Here is a 12,404-nt window from a genome sequence, read left to right on the forward strand (position 1 = left end):
CCCCCATCATCACCTTCAGACATTCCTTATAGGGACACACCCTCATCTATTTCCCATTAACTATTACAAAATACCTTAAAAGTGTTAAATAAATTAAATGGTAAAAATTTGATGATGATTGTGATAGTTTCGGATCTAATTGTTATATCAAATGAAAAAAAAAAACAATCTTTTTTACATGACAACGGTAACTAGGACTGACTGACTCAGTGATTATCATGTCAAATAAGAAAATAATTCTAGATCCACAATTTGCTTGAAACTTTAACTCTGTCAATCATGTTTTCAAGAATAGACCAAATCTCATACACGAAGTCGGTTACAAAGAAAATGATATTGCTCAAATTAAGTACGATTGAATGATAGTTTAAAAAGAAATTAATTCCGACCAATTTTAAATTGAGTATTTTTCAAACCGTGAAAGTCACTAAAAAAACTAGTCAAAACCGACCAAAATAAAAATATTGCATAACTTGATAAACAGATAAACAAATAAATATGTTTGTTGCTCAATGTAATTAAAGTAGATAATATCACTTGACTTTAATCAACATGATTTTGGGAGTTTCATCCTCTAAAGAAAGAGCGGTTCCAATTATAACTTATAACAAGAAACTAAAGGTTACATCTAGACCGATAAAGACCACATGAGCAGTGACTATGCAATGTGTAATTAACATTTATCTGGAATGCTGTCAAGAATTATGAAACATTTTAGCATAGTAACAAATACCTTTTTCAATTTTACATCAAGTTTTTTGTTTGTGATAATAAAATGATTTGGTAACTAAATAAATTAACAATCAGGAACATGATACTACTGTGGTTCACATTTTTATAAAAACTATAAGGCTTTCTTAGATGACCAAAGTCAAACATTCGGCCATTAGCCATGTTTACACCATCCATGGATGTACCACCACAGTAGTTGTCTTGAAAAGGGAGGACATGATCTTACACCCATGGTGGTTCATCACAATTAAAACATACATCAACAACAACAATGTTTACAGGCAATTTTAAAGACAATTAAAGAATCACCAATTTAACACCTTGTGGCGTTATTGATTGGAGCTGCCTCTTGGCAGAACATCGAGCAGCATTCTCATTCATGTTGGAGAACCTCATTGATGTTGAGCTTCCCTTCCGAGCCTGGCACCGAGTATCAATCAAAATTTCCTTCAGCACCACAGCATTGTCTATGAAGTTAGCCACAAGTTCCATATCACTCCCTCGACCATAATACCCCTGAATCTCAAGTAGCTTCAGGTGTTCATGGGGACATGTAACACCACGCCTTACATCCCTTCTCCTTTTGATCGGTGAAATCCATATGAGCTGCAAAATTCAATGCCATGATGACATTAACTTCACATTAATTCCTCGTAGGAAGAACAATACTTGTTTCATCAACATAATAGTGGTTTAAGTTTAAACAGCAACTACCATAATTTGATTAGATGCATGATTATTGTTATAATTCATAAAAAGCAAAACTATCATCCGATCTGTTAACAATATCGGTACAAAGATATCTATCATATCATATTTTATTTAAAGAATACCACGATTTGGAAAATCTCACACACCATATATATCTAGTTTTGTAATCTCATAAAGAATAATAAAAGTGAACGGCATCGTAGGATCAACAAAAAACATAATTTTTAAGAAAATACCAAATATGATAGACTGAAGTAAGTACAGCAATTAAACAATTAACAAACGTTAATTTAATGGTAATTTTACTGTTACAATGTTTATTTCATACCGTGGATCAATAAACTAACACTTCTTAAAATGGTAAATAAGGCATCCAAAGGAGAAAATATATAAACACTTTGCGTCAAGTAACGTAAGTGAGAAATGCTGCTTGCATACAACCTCAAAGACTGCTGAATGCTAGAGATCATCTATGGATGAAGGTTTTCTCGCCTACATCTTACCTCCTCCTTACGACATTTCTATAGAACTGGGCATTAGGCTATGATTTTTTGTAAACACAACTCTTAATTGATTTTAACAAATCCCATAGTCATCGAGGCGATGCTTATTGTGTCTTGCAAGAGATTTCATACACAAAAAAAAAAAACACTAATGCGGTTCAGAAGAGAACATGAGGACAGAGAAGTATAACATGTTCTCATAGTTAATATCAGCAAGGACAATAATAATAATAATAGCGTTTAGTCTAAATTAACTCGATAAATATTTACAATTAAATGAACTTTTTAATAGGACATATAACATAAGTACCTTAATTAGAAAAGCCTCCAAACTTGGACATGAGTTGGCTAGTGAAGCGACCTTTAGCAGGGAGTCATCTTCATGAGTTCCAATTGTCAACCTCAGGTTCTTGACATTAGGTAGTTCAGGAATGGAAGCAAGGATTAAACTTTTCTGCAGAAACAAGAATTATTACTCTCATGATATATATTTCCATTATATATTATAAACACTTTAGAGATTAACTACTAATTAACCTTTGGTTGGCGTATTTTGAATGAAAGAGCCTGAATGTACGAAAAACAAGATGATATTTTCCCGAACACATTAGCTTTTAGCCCTGCAAGTCCTTGGCCAATATCCAGTTCTTCAAGCATTGGAAGATTCGTAAGATGTAAATCTATGGCTCGACCGTTGTAGGTGAATGACACAAGGTTAAAATCATATAAATAAACGGATTCAACCTCACAACAGTTTGTTATTTCTAAGTGTTTCAAGTTGAGAGCTTCTCCACCTACTTTAACATGCGTCAAGTACGCAGAGTGATCGATACAAAGCATTTCAAGTTGTGGAGAATTTACAAGAAGTTCCTCGAAGATTGCATTACTCACGTTAACGCTTTTCAAGACGAGCTTTTTCAGTGAAATTAGTTCCACAACTGCAACAGCTGATGATGGCATTTCGAAAAGGTGGTCTATGTTTCTATCTGATAACCGGAATGGGAAATCATAATTATAAAAAGGATTACGGATATTAATGCCGTGCTTCATAAAATCCAATTCAAGCATTTCAACTTTCTTGTACGCTGCAAATTGGAGCCACTGATCAATAACTTCTGCGTTACCTTCATACAAATCGAAACGAATCCGAAAGTGTTGAATTACAGGTTGGTTGTAACTTTCGAGTACATCGTAGACCTGGTCGAGGAACTTAGACCGCACTTTACGAAGAAGCTTCCGATCTGTAACGATATCATTTAATGTTTCACCGGCATTGAATTCCAATTTGTGTAACTTACACCACAAGAATCTCCATCTTCTGGAGACAATGCCAGTGACCACAGCATCCTTGAGTGACAAAAGTGACAGTATCATAAGAAGAACCTCCTCCGGCAGTTTGTTGATGAAATCTTTTGACTTTAATCCTCTACGACCCACCTTCACAGAATGCATGTCATTAATAATGTAAAAAATCAAAATTATTTATATATATGTAAAACGAAACAAAGGTTACGGCTTTCAATGAAACCCTAGGTGAATAGTATGTTCATTAAAGATAAATGATTGTCTATAAACTTTCTCCTTTTAGGCATTATCAAAACAAAGATATGAAATGAAACTTATAGTTGCTAAAACACCGGATCAAACATGAACAAGACTGAGACTGCTGTTATCGGATTGATATTTAACAGCTGAAATCGTCACATTTGCTATTTTAGCAGCAAAATTAAGAAATTGCAATATGCAGCTTGCAAATTGCAGTCGGCGAATCCCTAGAACTGCTATATGTATACTCATTAACGATAGATGATAGCCCATGGAAACAAAATTTAGGGGGATAATCAACATCTGATTGTCACAATTAACTTCAATTACTTTAGATTCAAAATGCCCTCACCGGAAAAGCGAATTTTTAAATCACTAATCGCAAACAATTCACAAGTAACCAACACATATATATAAAAGAGGTAAATGAAGAAAGCACCTTGACTCGATCAGCCCTTTTCCTCATTGTGGAGCTTAGACGAAGAAGAAAATGACGACAGCAGCGCAGGCGAGAGGTAGAGAGAAGAGACTAAAAGTTGGCCAAAGCTTTTGAACTAAAGCAAGTGTTCGAGCGGTGGTTTTATATTGTCTTCTAGAATCTAGCTAGATTCTAGAGTTCCCTATGCATGGCCTTTTGATTGTAATTGGGCCCTGAATTTCGTTACATCCTGGTCCATGAATACGTTCCCAAAAATTCGTTTTCATATGGAATCAAGTTTGTGTTTGTGTAGTGTTCTTTTCAGCTTTTACAGTTAATTTATTTTTAACCAATTAATATTTATTTGAAATTTTCAACTATCTTCTATCAGTAACTTGTAGTTTCTTAACTTTACAAATAGTTTCTTTATAAGTTTGCAATTGCACCTTCATTTTCGTTACATGTTAACAATAAAATGATAAACAATGAGCACGACAAATAATTGTGAAATTTCGTTTACCTAATAGTGGTGATGGGGAAGTATTAGCGGCAACATGCCAATAGTGGCGACGGCTTTCCATTAGCGGCGACTAACCGTAACAATTCTTATAGTGTCAAGTAACAATTCCTGGTCTTTTTTATGCGTAAAATTATTAAAGACATAAAAAAGGGAGCTCATAGCGACATTCTAAAACAATCTAGAACATATACATATATGGTTTACAATTTAAATAAAATCGATATATATATATATATATATATATATATATATATATATATATATATATATATATATATATATATATATATATATATATATATATAAATTAAATGGAGAAAAAAAATACTAGTAGCATTTTGGATTGTATAAACAAAGAAGAAGAAGATAAAGTTCTTAATATAGTAACATGCGAGGTATATCTATACCTTGAAATTTTTTCACAATTTGATCGTTATTAATACTATCCAAAACTTATTTGTCAATATATAACATTAAGCTATCACTAAAAAACGATCATTCATTTTTTCAATATATAATACTAAATTATCACTCATAAAATAAACTGAGCTATTTCTTAATGGGTAATTAGTTATTTAGGCTATTGAGATATAAAAGATGAGCTTGATTAATATATTTTTATTGTAAAATAAATTAAGGTAGGTCACTCATAAAATTTTAGGTATGCCAAAAAAATTTATATATAATTCTTGAAATATTTTTTTATTCATGCGGCAATTGACATACCTTGAAACTGTATATACTCGTCGTTGCTAACATGAAGCTCGCACATTAGATTACAACGGATGCAAATCATTACAAATAAACATATGATTCATATTAATATATTATTACTTATAATATATTAATACCATAAATAACCTTCTCTCAAAAGTCCATCCTAACAAATTGTCCTGATGATATGCAACCAAATGGACCATGCTACTCTCAGGTCGAATACATACCAATAATAGTTATGCGCTTAGACACCTAATCCAACAGTTAAAAGTTGGTATCAGAACCTTGATTTGAGGGATACGAACATACCCTCGGGGGGCGGGGGTAGTCAGAACTTAAACTAAGGATTTGGTCAGGTTTTTGAAAAAGAAGTGTATTTTTTTAAGAAAATAGTTTTCTAATAAAAGAAAGGGTGTGGGGGATGCAATCAACCGAGCTCAAGTAAGTTTTCCCAATTTACCTATACATGTTATTTGATATGATTTGATTTACGAATCTGTGAATTGCATGCTAGTAAGGGCTAAAGATATGCACAACTTGTGCATGGTAGAATGCTAGGAGAAATGCCTTTGTATGCCTATTGTATGAGCTTGTAGACTTGCGTGCAAGTACTGATTGGTCAGTGATAGGATGGCCTGATTATATTATGTTTGGTTCAGATTACTTGACACTCGAATGTTGCTTGCTTTGTGCTTTAGGAGTTCTCACAAACTTTAGTTAACTAGTAATCGAATATGCTATGGGAAATAAATAATTTTAGAAGGTTAGGTTTTAACGATATTGCGCAACTCTCGTTTCAGTCCTAACCGTTGTTGTGTGAGACTTCTCATTTGAAGAATTGTCTATTTTTAAGTAATATGTAATATTATTTGTGAGCTAGTTAGAGGAAGTTACCAGGGGTTCGTTCTACAACTGATGGCAGAAAGTAGTGTGGAGATTGCCCTATGAAACCTAGGAAGAGATTTAATGATGGGGGCCTTATCTTGCTAAAGGATGTATGTATGGATTTCAAATGATTGGGTAGATTGGCAGGATATATGATGGCTGGTAGGCTACGAAGCACGAGATGTTGTTTTGGGTATGATTTGGATGTGTAAGGTAATTAGTAGCGGGAGTGGGAGCTCCTAGTATGAGTTTCAATATATGGAATTGAATGCGTGTGATTATTCTATAGATTGGAATTCTACTGCACAAATGTTGCATGTTTTGTGCTTTGTGGACCTCCTAGGTAATGGGAGTTAGCTCCTAAGTGAATATGTTAATTTATATGTGAAAAAGATTGAATAATCTCATAGTGATGGATATGACCCTATTGCGCAGCTCTTGTTTGAGTCTAACTGTTGTAGGGATGAGTCTCTTACTCGAAGGAATATCTAAGAGTTGTTGCATATGATTGTGTTCACGAGGTGGGTGATTGGCATTATGGGGAGTTCCTCAGCAGGGTGAGGTCAGGAACCTAGGAAGCCTAGGTATTGCTTCAGTGGGATTTGTTATGCTGGTTGGCGAGTGTTGGTTTATGTATTTGAGAAGTTGAATTAGAGGATTCGAGAGGATTCTTGAGGAAAGTATGGATAGGTGTGGAAGGTAGTATTGGGCCCATGCTACTGAAAGCATAAGATCCATACTCGACTCGGGGAGAGTCTTGGAGAATCTATGAATCCTGTAGGATAAGGATTCTGATGGGTTTTAGCCATAAGAACATCCTCTGTGCTCATTCAAACCCTAATGCATTCATCTAAGACTTTAAACCCTAGATTTAGTACGTGATAATCATTATTATCATAAGAATAGGGTTTAGATCTTACCTTGATTGTTATGTAGAAATAACAATCTCAAATCCTCCTTGTAATGGCTTCAGAAAGCTTAGAGGCACAAGTGTCACTCCTCTAATGGCTCACAAACACCAAGAGCAAGAGGATGAAGAATGAGAAGAGATGAGGCACCCAAAACCGTGTTGAAATCCTAAGGAATCAGTTCACCACGTTTTTGAGTCTCAAGGGTCCTTTTAATAGTGAGGCTATTAGGGTTATCTAACAAGGAAACCCTAATTTGACTGCTTAGGCCCTAAGCAACCCATGGACTCCCTCCTTAGAGGCCTTGGACGATTTCTAATGGGTTTCCCCATAGAATTCGTCCACTCCATCCTCTATGGAGTCCATTAGCCCAATATTCAACTATCACACAATTGACAGTTCCATTCCCCTTTATTTAATTAATGTTTTTAGCCACAAAATTAGTTCTTAATTAATTATTGAATAATATTAATTAAACAATATGATTTCTCCTTTAATATATTATTCTCATAATATATTAATAAATCATAATTAATCCTCTTTCTCCATAATTCATTCTATCAAGTTGCTTTGGTGAAGGCAACCCAAAAGGACCATGCACCATCGGGTCAAGTACATACCTAAATAGTTATGGACTTAGACACTAATCCAACAGTCTCCCACTTGGATAAGTCTAATACCTATTATGCGTATGACTTCAGATCTTGATCCACAATCGTAGCTTTCAAAAGCCACTGTCAACTCTGCTCCTATTAGAAGCGCGTCCTTTAGATTAGGGACCATATATTCCTCCATTCTAGATATCGTATAGACTAAGATATGGATTTAAATCATTCTCTCTGTCTATATGTTGTTTCCCGATTTTTGATTTATAGCGACTGACAACAGACTACAAGTGAACACATCAACTTAGTCTCGGCTTGGCCAAGCGCTTAGGTGTCATCACTAAATCATCAAGGGGCCCACAAATATCGCTTTTATCCCACTTTCGGTAAAAGGAACGGATAAACTTTGACTCAATACTCGCTTGTACTCAATCACCAAATTACACACAACAATACGTTTTATAACACCAAGTTACTGGTGCGTTTACATATTATCAATGTGTAACCGACTCGCAAGATACAACTCACACATCTCAGTTTCAAGAATATAAGATGTTATCGTCTCACCAATCACTCATGATAAAATCCATGAAGTGATCCAAGTGAGCGTGGGTTGAATCTAATGCTCAAATCATATTCATAAGCACTCATGAATGTTGCAGAAAACATTTGCTTATGTCTAATACACTTTAGACAATCCACACACCAATTTACGACAGTCTTCATTCATACCTACTTCCAACATATTAACGAGTGTGGATCGTTCGAATAATTTGATTATTCTGAAATAATTTAATTATTCAGGAAGTCAAAACATGCAAAGTGAAACATAAGAATAATATTAATCCCATATGGTTCCAAACTCTGGGTATAAATAAAACATTTTATTTAATCATCATATTGAGTACTCATTATTTGTTGTTTCAAGTAATCAACTTCTTACTTGAATTATAACAACAATTGTCCCATGCTCATAGCATGCATATGGTCCTTACTTTGTGAAATAGTATAATTAAATAACATTTTCAATCACACTCATTTCACAATTCCTAATCCATTAGTGTAAGAATACAAAATTCTCACCACTACTAGAATATGTTAGATTCTAACATTTTATGCAACGGTCATTTCGTAATGTCATGGCATAAAAGTCACCATGACTCGGCCAACGAAATTACAAAATGCTCTATTGGAGATTGTTACAAGACAATTCCATAGTCATGATGTCTCATATTCAAAGTACATTCCTTTGAACATCCTTCTTGCATAAAGTTTCTAATCTAGATATTGATTCTCGATATCCAACTCCTAATATGGAAACATTTCCATATTTTCCATATGACAACTCATTGTAAATAGAATCTTATCTATTGATAATAATGTCAATATGGTCCATCCATGACTATATTTTCAACTGTCCATAAGCAACCAATCATTGGCGAACCTTAGATTGTCCTTGGCAGTTGTTTAATTATTTTAGTCAAAACCACTTCTATTTCCTTTTTCCCTCTAAATGCCCCAGACATTTGGAAAATTTTAGAACGGTCGAATATTATAGCATATTCAATTGATCCTATACCTGAAGCGTATGTGATGCAATTCATAATAAGAACATGATACTTTACCAGTTTCTTACTATAATATCGTCATAACATCTCTATTTGTCGTGTTCTCAAAAAATCAAACTATGAAGAGGGATGTCGTAATCATAATCGTATTTTGAGAATGTAAATATTAAATATACACTTGACTAAATACAATTAAATTTCTCGATCTATGCTTTTAGATTGAAAATAAAGTATAACATTCTCTCTCTTAATTATAGCAAAAACATCTCTTCAACCCATGCAACCTTGCAAAGTGAAACTTTTGTTTTTCTATAATTAATATTGCCAACTTGCAATACTTAATTAATAATCATGCTCCCACTAACATGATGATTATATTCATTCCAGCATAACCCTTATGCTCCCACTAGTTTTGACACGTATTTAGGAACCCGATAAACTTCTAGGAATCAATACTTATTAACTTCCAAAGTTCATTGTTTCTAATACGATATGCTTCAATAAGACTTTATCTAAGCTTCTCAAAATCACACACCTTTCCTTAGGCAGCTCATATGTGTGTCTAAACTAATTCAGAACTTATCTTACTAAGTCCTAAATGTTCAGACTAATTGCCAAATCTCATAATTCGAACTATGAAAAGGGATTCCGTAATCAAAATCAAATTTGAGAATGCAATTTACATATTTGCTATCTCCTTAAAATCTCTCTTAGTGAAAGCATTTTCTTACAATCATTTTCATGAACGAGAGAAACCTTATGACACTTAGATTTATGGTGTATATGTTCCTATCCATGTGAATTTGCCATTACCATAATCGAAAGATAATGTTTGTGGCAAATTCAAACTCTTATGGACAGAACTTTTTCATTCTTATTTTCTTGCTATCAAGGGTCCCACCATTGCCTCCAAGTTATCTAGCAGCTCACCTATGCCAATCAATGTACTTTCATTGAACAAGGTGTTTGCCCTTATGCAACCTATTGAGAACTCGTAGAACTCATATGCATAATCACTCAGCTGGATCCACACATAAATAAAATTTATCAACACGATGGGTTACAAACCCCAAGTCGTGTGCTAGTGTTTAAGAATAGGTTTACTCTTGATTAGTTCTTGAAACTTTTCAAGATCATTTAGACTCCCACTGACCTCTTGACATATAAGATTCTCTTATGAAGAAACGTTTCTTTACAAAACAAATATCCAAGAGTTAGTATGTCTCTATATCAAGACATTACACACATTTTGTTTTAGTAGGTCTTTGTCTTCTCCATGACATCACAACTTATCAATTTCAAATATGCAAGAGTAGGAAAAGCAATTTTCTACTTCACATCTAATGAGTGTGTGTCACTCAATTCACAATCTTGGAATACGATTCTAAGACTTGATTTTGGAACGAAGTATGACTCATCCTTTTGATTTAACCATTTCAACAATTTCTGATTCCTCTTCTTAGCCTACCAGTGCACTAAGATGTCCTTAGAGGATCAATTGTGATATGGTTCTTAATCATTAAGATGATCATAAAACTGATACAAAAGTACTCCCCCTTCTTCTTAGATTGGAGAAACTTATATCTTTCTGCCTAATTGATTCTTCTTATTCGTTCTGCCATTCATTGAAACCTTTTTAATGATTCAGAATTCAACTTAATCTTGTAAGCATAACCACACTTACTAGACTTTTAGTAAATTATGACGAATAGTGTTATTGTTATTGAGGTGGACTTGACTAGTACACAACATTGTTTTCTATTCCTTTAGTCCTTTACTTGACTCACATACTTGTGTGTTCGAGGAATTAGTTTTAATTTGCTAAGCACCAAGATTTCCATACATCACATGATTCAAATCATATGATTCCAAGTTTCTGTCCAATTGAAACTTGGGTGATGGGAATCTTTCCTTTACTTAGAAAATTTTGACACTAACATAAATAACATAACTAAGAATCACATCCATTTATAGAAATACACAAACATCAATTTTTCACAACGATTTCATTGCAAGGATATACATAATCAAAATTTATTTTATTCATAAAAGCAGCGGAAAACATGTCCTTAGAATCCAAAATCAATTGAAAAATTATGTAATCAAATATTCCAAACAACTCTATCATAACTTTCTAAGCTCAAAATTTGATCTTGAATCCATGCGATCGTGATCCATTTCTTCGTGATCAAGCTCATCTTGCTCTTCCATCAAGCTTCCTCTCTTTTCACTAATCCTGCAATCTTATCACATTATGTATTAAGAATCAATGAATAGGAACTTAATGGAGTTAGATAGTGGAGATTAGCTGAAGTAGAGTTATACGTCTTGACTCTCCCATCTCTTAGATCTCTCAAGTATACTGGGCAACTTCGTCTCTAATGCCCCTTCTCTTGGCAATAAAGCAAACTGACTCTTTTGGAACAACACATGGAACTACTTTAGACTTTGCCTTTCTCTTATGATCAAACTTTTTGACCATGGCATGCCTTTCATTTCCATTGCCTATATCCATAGAGTTCTGGAAGGCAGATCCACCATTCAACTTTGCTTTTCCATTGCGCCAAATCATTGTTGATTCAGCAGCAATAAGCATATAGGTGAGATCGATGAAGGTTACGTCGTGGTTCATCATATAGTACTCTCTTACAAACTCACTATATGAGTCTGGAAACAACTGAAGAACCCAGTCAATAGCTAGCTCCTCACAGACAACAAATCCCAACATTCTTAACCTATCAATGTGTGACTTCATCTCTAGCACGTGTGCACACACTGACTTTCGTTCTTCATGTTTACTTGCCAAAAGGGCTTGAGTGAGTTTGAACTTTTCAAGCCTTTGAACTTGTGGGGTTAGGGAGAACAATAGGAGGAGGTGGAGGAAGTGAAGCATGATCTTGTGTTCATCGATGGAATCGTGGAATATCATCTTCGTGTGGAAAGCTTATTCCACGGGATTTGGGAAGACCATAGTTGTCATACTTTGACATCTACAAAACGGGAGAAAATTCAAGTTAGTTGATTGATTGAGTCCTTAATAAATCACCCAAATGAGATATTAAGGCTAGGATCCAACTAAATATTCCACAACTTGGGAGAAGGATGTCGTAACACAAATTGCAGAATATTTGAAGGTAAGTGAATGACGATTCTCTAATTTTCCACCATGAAAAAAGAAAAAAAGATTAGGTTTTAAATGTATTGAAAAACTCCTAGATCCTTTGAGATTCATTGAACTTTTCAATGGCATGTTTAAATCTCGATATGCCCCTTGATTTGTGACTGGGATGCC

At 34.2% G+C, this 12,404-nt stretch overlaps 1 protein-coding gene across 1 annotated transcript; it reads right to left on the reverse strand.

Annotated features, from left to right (window-relative positions):
• Nucleotides 1-1,029: 1,029 nt before the first annotated feature.
• On the reverse strand, nucleotides 1,030-3,398 carry LOC145016467 (F-box/LRR-repeat protein At3g58900-like). The gene is made up of 3 exons (XM_078974776.1): nucleotides 2,484-3,398; nucleotides 2,257-2,400; nucleotides 1,030-1,338 (listed from the first exon to the last, which is right to left on the reverse strand). The coding sequence occupies exons 1-3, from the start codon at nucleotides 3,396-3,398 to the stop codon at nucleotides 1,030-1,032; spliced, it is 1,368 nt and encodes a 455-aa protein (XP_078830902.1).
• Nucleotides 3,399-12,404: the final 9,006 nt, after the last annotated feature.

The sequence above is a fragment of the Lactuca saligna genome, chromosome 9 (genome assembly GCF_052625555.1).
Source record: "Lactuca saligna cultivar CGN05327 chromosome 9, ASM5262555v1, whole genome shotgun sequence".
NCBI lineage: Eukaryota > Viridiplantae > Streptophyta > Magnoliopsida > Asterales > Asteraceae > Lactuca > Lactuca saligna.

Excerpts from the sequence above, each read along its gene's own strand:
- LOC145016467 (XM_078974776.1), bottom strand. The coding sequence starts at position 3,398 with ATGCATTCTGTGAAGGTGGGTCGTAGAGGATTAAAGTCAAAAGATTTC. Across the intron at positions 2,401-2,483 it reads TCAAAATACGCCAACCAAAG|AAAAGTTTAATCCTTGCTTC; the intron begins GTTAATTAGTAG and ends TTGTTTCTGCAG. Across the intron at positions 1,339-2,256 it reads TGGAGGCTTTTCTAATTAAG|CTCATATGGATTTCACCGAT; the intron begins GTACTTATGTTA and ends TGAATTTTGCAG.